The sequence below is a fragment of the Petaurus breviceps genome, unplaced genomic scaffold (assembly GCF_028583685.1).
Source record: "Petaurus breviceps papuanus isolate PSGF00001 unplaced genomic scaffold, PetGlider_PUasm1.0 173, whole genome shotgun sequence".
Classification (NCBI taxonomy): domain Eukaryota; kingdom Metazoa; phylum Chordata; class Mammalia; order Diprotodontia; family Petauridae; genus Petaurus; species Petaurus breviceps.
Window position 1 is genome coordinate 32,621,768 of NW_027185759.1, and position 15,528 is coordinate 32,637,295.

General features: G+C 41.3%; 1 protein-coding gene across 1 annotated transcript in view; it reads left to right on the top strand.

Moving 5' to 3' along the window:
- The first annotated feature begins 285 nt into the window (after positions 1–285).
- Positions 286–15,528, top strand: part of TMEM212 (transmembrane protein 212) — a 57,761-nt gene continuing 42,518 nt past the window's right edge. The window contains exons 1-3 of the mRNA XM_069083624.1: positions 286–444; positions 10,389–10,448; positions 14,243–14,566. Coding sequence (XP_068939725.1) covers positions 286–444; positions 10,389–10,448; positions 14,243–14,566 — 543 coding nt within the window. The remainder of the gene's footprint in view (positions 445–10,388; positions 10,449–14,242; positions 14,567–15,528) is intronic.

The window sequence follows — 15,528 nt, forward strand, 5'->3', positions numbered from 1 at the left end:
CCTCCCCTGTCCCTCTACCTGTCTTCCTCCCATCTCTCAGCCTTACTCTCCTTCTCTCTAGTTGAAAACACACTAGAATCAAACCAAATCCTGTTACCTTTATAAAGAATGTGTTGGTTTATTGCCTGCCATGACCTTTTAGAGGGTACAAAGATAATCTCATCTTTCTAAAGAAGTTAACAGCCTGAGTGCCATGGCTACAGTGTCTAAGAGATATTTGTTTAAAGACACACTTCAAATCAAGCTTTGGTTGCAACATTTTTGAGCTCCTAGACCCAGGGGAAAATGCAGAGCATATTCCAATATGCTGGCTTGGTTCTTATCATCTTTGGAATACTGAGCATATTCTCTGGGATCTTTGCTTTCTTCCCAGTATTTTCCTACAAGATTTGGTTCACTGGATGGAGTGCCCGGATCGCTTGTCCCATCTGGAATGGAGCTTTGGTAGGACTCATGTTTTATTAAATGTAATGAGACAGAAAGACACCCACCTTCTAAAATTCTCTATAATGTACATAGGGAACATTGTAGTGAGTTCCACAACCGGAGATCATTGACTAAAACTGGCTAAAATAGAAATACATAATTCTTGTAATTACTGGCCTAATTGGATACTTTCATTTTATTTTATGCAGTAAATAATGACTGATTATTCTGGTAAATCTGAAAAGCTGTTTGATTTATTCTATCTCATTTTCCCCCCTAAACAGATGCTCTGAGATATTCTTGGAATTTATTTCCTGATATTTTAATTTTTAAAATATAAGCATAAACCATGTGGGAAAAGTAATAAAAATAAGAGAAAGGAATGTACACTGCTATAGTTTTGCCTAGGATAATTTCATCTCCACTGGATGACTTGACTTTGTAGGCAATTTGGGATTTTGCCATGCTTCAAGGGGTGATGGGAAGCTGAAGGAATTAGAGATGTTTAACCTGGAGAAGACTTAGAGGGATCCTAATTACTGTCTTCTAGTATCTAGAAGGCTTTCATATGAAAGATGGTTTAACCTTGCCCCAGAGAGGAGAATGGAGAACAATGAGAAAAAGTTAAAAAGAGGAAAATTTCAACTGGATATCCCATTTGTGGAGTGTTGAAGAGGGGATTGTTTTCCAAACATGGTTTGGTCCCTTCCAGCCCTGAAGGGCTGTTATTCTAGTATGACAGATATTTCATTGTATTTCTGAGTCATAGTGGCAGAAACACTCAGCTGGGAGGAAGGAAGCCTAGGTCTCCATTCTGCTGCTAACTAGTTTTGTCATCTTCATCTAGTCCCTTTCCTTCTCCTGGCCTCAGTTCCTTCATCTGGAAAATGGTCTCTAATAGCCTTTCTGGCAGGTAGCTGGTGCGGTGGATAGAGCACTTGGCCTGAAGTCAGGAAGCCCTGAATTCAAATCCAGACTCAGATACTCACTAGCTGTGTAACCCTGGGCAAGTCACTTTACTCTGTTTGCCTCAGTTCCCTCATCTGTAAAATGAAGGGGTTGGATTGCATGGTCTCTAATCACCTCACTTAAATCCAATTCACTCACAAGTCATGATAGCACCTTCCTGATGTCTTTGATACTTTTCAAGAATAAAGGACAAATAACAATCTGTGAGTAATAGTAGTTGCCCTACTGGGGACTCAACTGGTTACTTTCAGCTGAGCAATTCTGCTCCTACCTTTCTTCCTTCCTTCCTTCCTTTCTTCCTTCCCTTCTTCCCCTCCTTCTTTCCTTCCCTCCTTCCTTCTTTTTCTCCCTCCCTCCTCTCCCTCTGTTCACATAGGGAATCATGCCTGTGTGTGCTCTGCCCAAAGTAATGTAAATTTGGTTGCTGAAACCTCCCAAGACATCTTGGCGTGTACAGGCTAGATTTCTTTTTTAAGGACCCAAATCACTCTGACTGTCATTAATTGGCCAGCAATAGGGCCCATTCCAAGCCTTACTTCACCATTTTTTGGGGGTTCTAATGATTCAGAGTGAGTGTAAATAGCAATTTGTTTCAGTTTTAACCAGAAACCCTGAGGGTCTTCCCCTCCCAGATTGATTTTTTTTTTCCTATGTAGAAGAGACCATTATTTGCCTCATTTCTTACCTAGCCTTAATAACTGAATGGGCTTTGCCTCAGAAAAACTGAGTCCTTGGGAAGACCTTAGCTAGAAAGGCCACTGCATCCAGGGCCATCTCCAGTCATCCTGGTCTATATCTGGCCCCTGGACCCAGATGGCTGCGGAGGAGAGAGTGAGGCTGGTCACTTTGCACAGCCCCATCTCACTTAAATCCAATTCACTTGAAATCATGACATCACCTCCCTGGTGTCATTGATCCTTTTCAAGAATGAAGGAAAAACAACAAACAACAACAGGTAGCACAGTGGATAGAGCACCTGGCCTGGAGTCAGGAAGGCCTGAGTTCAAATCCAGCCTCAGATACTTATTAGCTGTGTGTGACCCCTGGACAAGTCACCTTCACCTCCATCTGCCTCCATCTTCTCAACTGTAAAATAGAAGAAATAATGGCCCCTATCTCTTAGTGTTCTTGTGAGGATCAAATGAAAGAACAAATGCAAAGCACTTTGCAAACCTCAACACACTATATGAAGTCCAGTTCTTATTATGCTCTGGACTTCGAACATAATGATAGCCAGCATAAGTAGGCAGCAAAAAAATAACTGTGCAATTGAATGCATGAAACGGAAGACCCTGAAGAAGTGTCCCTTTAGCTGTTATTCAGAGGATAGGTACGAGTGGGCAAGGGCAGGGGGAAAGGGAAGGGAACATTTATTTAGTGCTTACTATATACCAGATACTGTGCTTACTTTACAAATATTATCTCATTTAATTTAATTATCTCACAACAGCCCTGGGAGGTAGTTTTAGTATTATTCCCATTTTACAGTTGAGGAAACTGAGTCATAGAGACTTGCTAAGAGTCAAATACCTAGTAAGTGTCCAAGAGTGGATTGGAGCTCTTCCTGACTCCAGACCCATTCCTCTTTCCACTTCATCACCTCAATACCCCAGACCAGGACTTGGGATGACAGGAATGTCTCTGAAATAGGAGATGGAAAAACAATCTCTACCTAGCAATTTTGTCTGGGACTAGCCCTGCCAACAAGAAAATATGGCAGTCCCTAGCTCCCTTCTCCTTCTGACCACTTGGACTCTGTCTTTCACCATCTGTCTAATCAATCATATCCTAGTTTTTGCATACCTCTCATGATGTCTACCATAGTCCTCTGTATACAGTAGACAATAAACATGTATTGACTCACGAAATCATAATCATGACTTTCTAGGTCATCACTTCTGGTCCCCTCCTTCTACTGTTGAGCAAAAGCAAAAATGACTTGCCCAAGGTCACACAGCTAGTTTGTGTCCAAAACCTGGATCAGGTTCTCTAGTCTTCACTCTTTACACAATGCCATATGACTTCTATACACCACCCAGCCTCCATCTTTATCTCTTCTGCTCTATCCTGCCTCTGTTTAGAAACCTTTGCCCAAATCCCTTGTTACTTATGGAGTTTTGCCCCTCTTTATTTCTGGTTCATCTATGTCAATCCCCTCATACTACCCCTCCCCACACACAAACAAAACACAGACTTTCTCCTCCTCACTCAAGCAGATTCCCGTAGCCTCGGTACAAATAAAGCCTGAAAGCTACAGCCCAGCCTAGGTTTCTAATAAGCCATGGTTGGGGAGGGGATAGAGAAAGGGATCTCACATTCCCCCCCGCAAAAAGCAGCCCCCATGCTCCCTCCTTCAATGATGTCTCATTTCTAACAGTTTGGTCTCTTCCCTTCTCTATGGAACTCCCTTTTAAAAGACACACCACCATTTTGAGAGCTTCCCTTTCCCATGGCCACCTACTGAACTTGCCTTCAAAACCACCCTTATTGACATTAAGTATACATTTCAGTTATGCTGCTTTTTGATTTTTGCCAATGGATCAGCCTCTTCAGGGACCAGAGGAGACAGGCTTAGTATTTCATTGTTTCATAGTCTATTGTTCAAGGATCTCCAAGCCCATGTCATAAATATTGGCCCTTGCATTTTCCCCATCCCCATCAGACAGGTAACTGATATTTATATAGGGCACTGAGGGAATAGAATAGGATTTAGAGCTGGGAGGGACCTTTGAGATCTTAGTCCAATTCTTCATTTTACAGATGAGGAAACTGAGGTCTGTGGAGGCTAAGGGACCTTGGTCAAGGTCACACAAGGAATAAAGGCAGCACTTAGCCTGAACCCGGGTCTATTGATTTGGGAGCTGGTGCTCTTTTTCCTGTGTCATATATTACCTCAAAGCAACCCTATGAAGGAGATTTTCTTATCCTTACTATGGGTATCATTGTCCCCATTTTACAGCTGAGCAAGGTGAGTTTCAGAGAGGTTAGATCCCTTGCCCATCATCAAACAGCTAGTAAGGGTCAAAGTTCTCTGAATGCCTCCCACATATTGTGTTCTCACATCTTCATTCTGCCCGGGTCATAACAATAAGGGTCCTTTCCCAGACTCCTTGAGCTAGGCTATGGGAAATATCAGTCACTAAGAAACAGGCAACAGGGAGAGAATAAACTCCCGAAATCTGAGCTTGAGACTGGACAGAGGAAGCCTAAGCTAGTCCAATCTCACCGTGGGACTTTTCTCTCTCTCTTTTTTCTTTACAGAGAAACTGAGGTGCCAAATGCTTACTATGCTAGCTAGCCAGTTGAACCAGGACGTTGTAAGAATTAATGAAGCAGCGGGTCAGGTTCTCCCAGTGTCAAATTGTACTTGGAAGCTACATTAATTTTTATCACATTGTTATTGAGGATGCTTAAGCTGTAACTTAGTAACCAAGTGGCCTGAATGAGTTACTTATTTGAGGGAGTGGGAAAAGAGAAATAGATGCAGATGAGGGGTCTAGACCACTGATTTCATTAGCATAAGGAATCCTTATTGTGGAAATTCCTTGTATCAATGCAAATCAGAGACTTTTTGTGCAATTTATAGTCTTAGAGAGCCTTTTAGGGACATTGAAAAGATTAAGTGACTTACCCAGGGTCACACAGCCCTTATTGTCAGAAGTAGGTTTGAACGCAGTTCTCCCTAACTCCAAAGCTGGCCCTCTATCCTTGATGCTGTGCTGCCTTTAGAAGGAGTTAATCCACATTATAAAAAGCACCTTCTTCCCAAATTGTAGTTTAGATCCTGGGAAACTGATTACACTGTTCTGGGAAAATGCTTTGAGTTCTTTGGGGGCATTGTGGCCATGCAAACCCCAAGTTACCATATTTACTCTGATAATTCCCCATCACTACCAGTCCGCTTTCCCCCACTAGCTAAAAGCATGCTGGGGTAGAGGGTGGGAGGAAGAGATTAAACAAACATTTGAGTCTTGTAATGTGGCCACCGTCAGTGACCTTCATTAGTGAATCTTTGGGATTCTTAGCCCTTTTTCACCACAATAATTCCCTCAGAATTACACAGCAACGAGTGTTGAACTGAATCGGACTGGACAATGCCTAACATTCCTTCCTTCATTTCCGCAATTCCTCTTAGTCCATGTGAAAATTGCTTTCAGTGAGTCTTTTTGTGTCTGGGAGAGACAGAAAGAAAGAAGGGAAAGGGAGATGATTTACAGCTGATTACAAGTTGGTGTTTGTTTTACATTTTTCTTTGGCTTTCCTTTCAAGTTTCAAGTTCGGAGCTTAACTGCCGTTGGCCCTAGGAAACAGCTGCTCTAAACCCAGCTCATTGCTGCCTTTCCCCCCACAGGCTTGGGGGGTATATTAAGGGCACAGACCCTGTGCTCACAACACTGGGGAGGCAGAAAGGAGACAATGTAAGGATGAAATGACTGAGTGGCAAAGGGACAGTAGGTGAGGGCTTCACAAAGCAATAATGCTTCCCAAGTAACACTAAAGTCAAGACCAGCCCAAGCACCTATATCAAAATTATCCCATGTTCCAAGTTATCTTTTTTTAGCAAATGGACAACTAATCCAAAAACAGGATCTCTGCTCTTGGGTTAATGGTTACCAATAGATTAATACATTACTTCTTCCACACAACACATTTAGCTATTATCTTTTAACCATTTAGTGGGAACTGCCCAGGGAAATAATGCTGAAACCCAGAAAATGGCAAAAATAAAAAAAAATTCTGGCAGGTCAATGGAGGAGAGAAGCTTTCACAGCCTCTCAAGTCACAAGTAATTACTCACCTACTTTGTCTGCTCCTAAGACCAGCTTGTCTTTTATCCAGGTGAATAAGGCAGGAGTTAAGATGTGATCTATGAGTGAACAGTAGGCAGACCATTTGTTTGGAATGTAGAGTGAGTGAAGGCGAGTAAGGAGATATGCCTAGAAAGACACACAGGCTAAACAAATTACAGTCTGTGAAAGTAATAGAATACCTTTGTGCCATAAAAAAATGATGAAAGAGAAACCTGGGAAGACTTGTATAAACAGATTTGAGTGAAGTGAACAGAACCAGGAGAATAGCCAACACTGTGATGACAAACAACTTTGAAAGACATAAGACCTTAGATCACTGCCATACCAGCCGCCATTCCAGAGGACCAGCGACGCTCCTTACTGCCTGACAGAAATATGGTGGATGCAAGATGCCCAAGGAGATATGCAGTGCATTTGGGGACATGGCCATAGCCATGAGGGAATTTATTTTGTATGCGTACTTGTTACATGGTTTTTTTTTCTTTTGATTGGGGAAAAGGGACTAAAGGGTAAGAAAATAAAAACTTTTTAATTCAAATCATGGAAAACCACAATCTCCAATAATCAAAAATTAATATCAGTATTAATTATAATAGTGGTATTTATTATCATTTTTATATATAACGTGAATGAGAAATAGAGACTCTGTGTGTGTGTATGTATATAGAATCAATTTCTCATTCATATTATTCCTTAGGAGGCAGTGAGGGTGGGGGGAGGAACAATGGGAAGATCACTGACTCTGAAATCAAAGGAGCAAGGTTCAAATCCTGCCTGAGATGATTACTACCTGAAGCATGAGCAAATAATGTAACTTCTCTGTTCCTCAGTTTCCCCATCTGCAAAATGAGAGGGTTGGACTGGGTGGTGTCTGAGATCCCCCCAGCACTCAATGGTTTATGTATTCATCTCCCCTTACAGATACCTTTCTTGATATACAATTTCTCTTATTTTCTCCATCTCTTCAGTCTACTATTCCTTTTCCCTCCTTCCCCCAAAAAAGAAACAAAGTTGGAAAAGGGGGAAATTTCAATTGCAAGGTGAAGTGGAGGGCCCTCCATGCTCTCCCCTGCTGTGCCATCCACAAGGCAGACTCTACAGGCTCATAGCTGCATTCCTGTTGCACCCTCCTTCCTGAAAGGTCTTTTTCAGAGTTCTGTATAAACAAAGTAAAATTCAAGCTGGAGGCAACCCTCACAAAAATGCCAGGCCACAGTAAGCAGACAGCATTCTCCAGCTTGAGAAGGAAAGAGAAGGCAATACTCATGCCAAAATAGTTAAAGGAAACTAGAGACTGATCATCCAAAAGTTTCAACTCTCTCCTCTGAGGGAATCCAGCAAAGGGGGAAATCAGACCTCAGCTGCTATCCTGCTTCAGATTTTCTTTATTCAATTAACCACACATGCATCAAGTGTGAACTGAGGTCTTCCTCCTTTCAAAATATTGATTATAAAAGAGTTTGATTATTGTTCTCCAGCCCAAGATCAGTATAACAATGGCTCTTGATTATACTTGGGTTTGGGAGTTGTTTTATTTATGCTGGCCAGATCTTATAGGGACCTTGGAACCTTTTCGATTGCAGAAGGAGAGAGGCCAGTAACCACTTATGACTACAGATGGTTCAGCTTTTATCCATGGGATCTTTATAGGATGGTCATGCCAAGATTGAATTTTCAGGCTCAGCTACGTGAGGAGGCTTAAAAAAAATTCTGCAAATTCTTCAAATCCAAAATTCAAAATGAAACGTGCCAGGAAAATAAAAATCTAGGTCTAAAAACAATAAATCTGCCAGACCTGGAAAGAGTCAGTCTACAAAAGCAGCAAGCCACAAAACCAGCTTGGTCAACGTCCTGGATTTCCTTTTTCCTTAAAATTGTTGATACAATGCATAGCGCCACGTTGTTCTGTCCAACAAAGGCCCAGATGGTGCCATTTTTAGACCCACTCACATTCTAAATCTTGTTCCAGGCACAACTCTTCCCGGGGTCCTCTTTCAACCACAGAACATTCCACGACACATGATTTGTAAGTTGGGAAGAAATAGTCTCAAGCCTGACTGACCACAGAGTTCCCACTCTTCATACCTGGTACTCAACCCAAGCAAGGACCTGGCAGGAATTCTCAACGACTCTCCTTTGCTGAGTTCTGATGTAACCTTTCATTTTCTAGTGCAAAGATCTCTATCCTGCACACCAGTCCTTCTTCCTGCTGACACAGAATGCATCGGCCTCAATCCTGAATTGATTCTCATGGCAGATCTTGATTTCATGGGAAAGAATCCCCCAGTCTGTTGTATTACCCTAATCCACAGAGTTTACAGAATTTCTTAGAGAACAAAAAACAGAAAAAAACTATCTTACCATTGGTTCTTGGTTCTATGTTCTCTAACAAACTTACCTTCTCTTCCCTCAGAATAATGATAATAATCAGTATTAACATGATGGCAATGGGATATAGGGGAAAGAATATGGAACTTTGAAGTTAGGGAAGACCTGGGTTTATGAGATCAAATCCCTTGTCCTATTATCAATTGGTCTCTATGAAGCTGTTTTTTTTCTAATCTGTAAAATGGGACTAATAGTACCCATAACATCTAATTTGGGCAGCTAGGTGATGCAGTTGATAGAGGCTCATCTTCCTGAGTTCAAATCTGACCTCAGACACTTACTAGCTGTGTGACCCTGGGCAAGTTACTTAACCCTGTTTGCTTCAGTTTCCTCATCTGTGAAATGAGCTGGAGAAGAAGGAAATGGCAAAACACTCCAGTGTCTTTGCCAAGAAAACCCTAAATGGAGTCATGAAGAGTTGAACACAACTGAAAAATGAATCATCATCATCCACCAATACCTACTTCACTGGGTTGTTGTGAAGGTTATAGGATCAGGCTTCAAAGTAGGAGGAGATTTTAGTGGATATCTACTCTAATCATTTTATTTTACATATGAGAAACTGAGGCCCAGAGGTCACAGATCAAATGAAATTATGTGTATAAAGCATTTTGCAAAGCTAAAAAGATTAAGAAAGGAAACTTGACATAATGGATAAGAGCCTTCAAGTCCTACCTCTGACCCAAACTGACTGTGTGACCTACGGCAAATCATTGAACACCTTAGGGCCTCAGACAACTCAATCATTCAATCCACAACCATTTATTAAATCCCTACCATGTACCAGGCACTGGGCTTGATCCTGGGGATACAAAGAACTCTGTTACGGATGAGTTCCTGCTCTGTATCAATGGAAGGTTTGCTTACACTGGGAATTCCCTGTAATAATGAAGGAATATATAGAGAGACCCCCTTGGGGGAAAAAGGGTTCTATGAATGTCCACAATTATTATATTCAATTAATATATGAATAAAATAAAATTAATATAATATTAATATATTAATTTTAAAGGTTATAAAGTAAAAAAATATGAAATATCATGTCATTGCTATACAGGTGGTAACCATCCTACATGGGCCACTTATTCCCTGGGTGACTTTCTCAGTTACATAATCTGTACAAATGAGAGGGTTGTCTTAAATGGCCTCTGAGTTCACTTTCATGTCTAATAATAATGAGTTAACATTTACATGGTGCTTTAAGATATGCAAAGTTCCCAGATAGATAGATAGGTAGGTAGGTAAAGATATATGGGTGGATGGAGGGAGGGAGGGAGGGAGGAAGGGAAGGGGAGAGAGAAAAAGATAAAATCGCATCATATTTGAGCCTCACAACAATTCTGTGAAGTAGAAACTCTTGTTATCTCCATTTCATAGATGATAAAACTGAAGCTAAGTAAGGTTAGGTAACTTGCCCATGGTCATACAGCTAAGTAAATGTCTGAGTCAGGATTTGAATTCAGGTCTTCCTGACTCCAAGTCTGGCACCCTATACATGGTGTCCCCTAGCTGTCTCTGTTTATGATCTTAGGATCCTGGTGAACCAGGAAGGGGCCCTCTGTCCCTGTGGGAACCATGTCTTTACCACAATGCTGATTTATTTCACTCCTTCTCACCATGGGGTTCTTAAATCCAGATCTCTTGTTTGGCTGAGAGTTGTGGGGCCAATAACTAACTTTGCCATTTGTAGCCCTTTCTGGCTTGTGACAGACCCATCCTACCATTAGATGAACTGAATCCTTTCTAGTCATGAACTCATTCATTGATATTTTTTCTCCATTTTTCTTCTTACAGGTAGTTACTGTTGGCATTCTCGTCCTCTGGGCTCACAGAAAGCAGACACAAAGATCTCTGGTAAATTTAGATGTTTACTATGGAGGTAAAGTGGTTGGGGGGTGTCAAAACCATAGAGCTATAAGAGATGTTGGAATTCATCTGGTCCAAATCACCCCCACCCACCCCCATCCCCATCCCCTTTTAAGATGTGGAAACCATGATTAATGACTTTCCCTTGACCACCCAGAGAGTAAGTAGGAAAGGGAGGATTTACACTTAGGTTCTTTGACCCCAATCCTGTGCTATACCTTTGGGATTCCCTCTAATGTCCTAAGGTGGTTTTTTTTTTCAGTCATCCTCCTAAAGATAAATCTTCAGTCTTCAAGAGAAGAAGAATTCTGTTCATTGAATCTTCTGATAAACTTAGGGTTAAACCAGAAAACTTTATTTTGATCACTGATTCTGAAAATCTTGAACAAATCAATCTACTTCACTACCTCTTTCAAATAAATGTAGAATGTTAAAGAAAAAATCACAGGACCATATAAGTTGGCACTACAAAGAAAGGGTATAGAAATGCCCCCAAATTGAAAATGTGGATAAAACGAGGATATTGAATTTCTCCTTTATACTTTATTTATGCCACAGAGGGGAATGACTATTCCTGAGGTCATCATTTTAAGCTCAGCAAATGTAGGCTCATGAGATCCTAGGTTCAGAGCTAGAAGGGGTCTCAGAAATCATCTATTGTGATGCCCTCATTTTACAGGTGAGAATACTAGGGTTCAGAGACATTAAGGAACTCCCCAAGGTCAGCCAGGTGTCACAGTGGACAGAACACTGGACCTGGAGTCAAGAAGAATCAAGTTCAAATTATGGCAGGTGAAAGATGAAATGATTGGGAAAACAGAGGTTCAAGCTTCTGAGAGTATCAATTTATTAAACAGTGCATGCCAACTGTTCAACAAATCAGGACCAGGCTTCCTCAGCTTAGGAATGGACCTTAAATACAGGGGGAGACAGACTTTTATGCACTAAAGGCAATTAATCCAATAAAGCCAATTAATTTTTTAAAAATAACTAACCAGGATACAAAATTAGGTCATCTGATTTCTAATTGGAGGAAAGATTAGGACTTTCCAAGTTGGGAGGGGGAAAGTAAACAGGTGCAATTCCCTGAAATAAAAAAGAGGTGTACCACTCCCCCCAAGCATCAGTATTCAATCAAATGGTCACAATAACTGGTTAACCAGCTTTGGACTGGTTTTCAGATAAAGATATATGGGTCTGCTTGAGACGTGTGTATAATGGTGAAAAACTCTTTGCAACAATCTTCAGATATGACTGGGTTTCTGTTCAGCGTAACATAGGTCTTTAGTTAAGGATCTCTTGGTAGCAGGTAGAGATGGTCCAGCTTCCCAACCACACAGGGGCGGGTTCAAACAATGCTATAAGGTTTTCTCACAATGCCCACAATTGAATAGTTTTCTCACAAGACAGAAATTAGACTGGACTCAGAATTGAGCAGAAAGGGAACCAAGCTAGCTCCAGAATTGAGTCACAACATGCAGTCATGTGGCTCACCCAAATCCCACTACCACTTGCTGTTCTAATCCCCTCAATTCCTTCAAAATCCAGCTTCAGACACTTACTAGCTGGGTGACTCTGGACAAGCCATTTAACCACCAGTTGCCTAATTTCTTCGGTTGTAAATTTGGAATATAACAATAGCTCCTTGCTAGAGTTATTGTGAGAAACAAATATTATTTATTTACAAGAGTGCCTGGCACATCATAGGCACTATATAAAAGCTTGTTTTTTTTCCTTTTCCTTCCCCCAAGGTCACAGAATAAGAGAGTGAAAGAGTCAGAACTTAATTAAATCCAGTTAAAAACACATTAAATGCCTACTGTTTTAAGCACTAAAGAAAATCCAATGTAAATAAGACATATTCCTTGCCTTTAGAGAGTCTGTAATCTAGTAAAGCAGATAAGACATTAGACACAGCATGGTGGAGTGAAGGGACTGGATTAAGTGATCACTAAGATCCCTTCCAACTATGATTTTGTAAGTAACTAGAAACAAATATCAGAGAATGGTCTAAGTGCTAAGAGGTATATTCAAAAAGCTAGAGGAGTCCAAAGAAAGTACAGATACTCCTAGTGGGTGTTGCAAGTAAGGTTTCATGGTATAGATTGTTTCTGAACTGAGTTTCAAAGGATGAGCAGGTGGAGGGCATTTTAAGGGCCAGGTATGCAAAGACATGGAGGTGGTAAATACAAGATTTGCCTGGGGAACGGGGAACAGTCCATCTGAACTGGAGGAGAGGGTATACCACATAAAGAACAAGTGAGGATGAGCAGTGAATAGAGCACCAGCCCTGGAGTAAGGAGGACCTGAATTCAAATCTGGCCGCAGACACTTAACACTTACTAGCTGTGTGACCTTGGGCAAGTCACTTAACCCCAATTATCCTGCCCTAACCCCTCCAAAAATAAAAAAGAGTGAGTAGCTTAAAATGCGGCTTGAGAGGGAGAAGCCAGGTGATAGAAGTTATGAAGTTTGTCCTTCATTCAGCAGGTAGCAAGTTGCCACTGAAGGATGGTAAATAGGGGAGTCAGATGATTAGATCCACATGTGCAGACGATTAATTAATTAAGTAATGGTGTGTAGAATGGATACAAGAATCTCTTTCAAACCAGTGCTTTTCTTTCAAACTTCTTATCTATTCTCCACAGTTTCCTAGCATATGATTATAGATTTTCAATTAGAAAGGACATTAGAAACCATCTAGTCTAATCCCCTGTTCTTACAGATGAGGAAACTGAGACCCACAACAGTCAAGTGACTTTATTCATTGTTAATCAATATGTCAGGAAGCTGTTGACTTCATAGATATGGGAGCTTTCTCTATCAATGCCGATTCAAGGCTGCTACCCATTTATAATTTAATAGATAAGTCTTAAAGAGTTCCTTACAGTTTCAAGAGGTAGGATTTGAACTTGGATCTTCCTAACTCGAAGGCCAGTGCTCTTCTCACCAAGTCACACTACTTCTTCTCTATAAGGGCACAAAGTGGGAAGTGTAGGACACTTTTTTTGCTTCCATGTCTATTAGAGAAAGCTGGCCTTGGAGCCAGGAAGACTTGAATTCATGACCTCCCTCTGACCCATACTGTCTATGTGACCCTGGGCAAGTAAGCCATTTCACCTCTAGGTGTTCTAGAAAATGCATTAGGGGCAGCTAGGTGGAGACTCAGACACTTAACACACACACACACACACACATACACACAAACTAGCCGTGTAACCTTGGGCAAGTTTCTTAACCCCAACTGCCCTCCAAAAAGAAAAAAGAAAAAAAGGAAAAAAAACCGTGTTAACACTATAAATTGAAGAGAAGATGCTGAATTTGTAAAGTAGAGGGACTCTCCTTATCTAGGAGTTCCCATTCCTGAGATATCAAAGGTCTAGTCCCTACCCCATCATGCCCATGTTAATACTGTGTATCTACCAGGCTCTGTTGCTCAGTGGAATGACCCCCTCCATTGTCTCCCTTGCCCCCAAACAGCAGAGATACCACCATCCATATAATAGGGTGAAAGCACCACAGAATGAACAAACTACCTATCCTGATCTTTGGCTGAAGGTAGCCTGTCTCTCTTCTTTCTTTGCTGGCTGCCAAGCTATTATGGGGGCCTCACTGGAGAGGAGAATACAAAGGTCTGGGGAGGAGAGAATGACTCTCTTGCCTTCCCACGACTGAGAGGAAGGAGGAAAAGCCAGGACGTTTTATTTCATATATTTCATACTACTAGGAAGATTTGGAAACAATCCCCACAAAAAGTAACAATTCCTTTGTCTCCTTTTCAGTGGGAAGCTAGTTTCGTCTTTGCCATTCTAAGCGTCATTGGATGCCCACTTCAAATGGCAATTGCCATACAATCTGCCCTTCTGGGGCCATATTGCTACTACTCCTTCTCAGGGATTGCTGGAACCAATTATCTGGGTTATGCGGTGATGTTTCCTTTTCCGTATATGAAATACCCATCAGTATGTGTGGATCCACCCCACTATGAAGAGTACCACCTGATTTTACAAACCCTCGACCTGGCTTCTGGTCTGGCCATGCTCTGCACGTCTCTGACCGTGCTGATCAAGCTTTCCCCGAGGCTTTTCCGGTTTGGAGAATTAAATGTAAGTTCTCAGAAACAATGACCCCATTCACAGATAAGGAGAAGATAGACACACTGTCCTCTGCCTAGTCAGATCGCAGCTGGATGACCATATTCCATTCTGGGCACCACAGTTTAGGGAGGACATTGATGAGCTAAGCAAATTCCAGAGGAGGGCACCCATTGTGGTGAAGGAACTCAAGTTTATGCCAAAGTACCTATTCTGTGCCAGGTGTTGGAATACAAAGACCAAAACACCAGACAAGCAGATACTGCCTTCAAGGAGCTTCTGTTCTTTTTGGAAAGAGAGAATTGACATATACAAGTATATATAAATATATAAAAATAAGTACATATAAATAATTTACAGAGCGGGGAAGGTAGTAAGATGTTAGAGGAACTGGGAATGTTCTGCCTGGAGAAGACTCAGTTGGACACAATAACACTCTTTAAGGATTGGAGAGAAAGAAGGATTAGATTTGTTCTGCTTGGTCCTAGAGGCAGAACTAAAGGGAAAGTTTGGAAATTATGAAGAGACAAATATAGGTTTGATGTCAGGAAGGGAAAAAAACTTCAAAATTTGAGCTATCTAAAAGTGAAATAAGGGGCAGCTAGGTGGCCCAGTGAATAGAGCCATGGAGTCAGGAGGACCTGAGTTCAAATCCGGCCTCAGACACTTAACACAAAAACTAGCCATGTGACCTTGGGCAAGTCACTTAACACCAATTGCCCTACCTTCCCCCCTCAAAAGAAAAGCAAAAAAAAGTAAAAGTGAAATAAGCTGCTTTGTGTATGGGTCCCCCCCTCAACTCAAGGTCCTCCCTGTAGCATAGTACTGTCTAATAAATTGATCTCCCTAATACATTGATCTGATCACATGACTCTCCTGTCCAAAACCCTTCACTGATCCCCCAAAATCAGAATAGCCCCTGGTAAACCATATTGTAGTGGGGATACTTTGGGGGGTATTATTTGAATAATTTA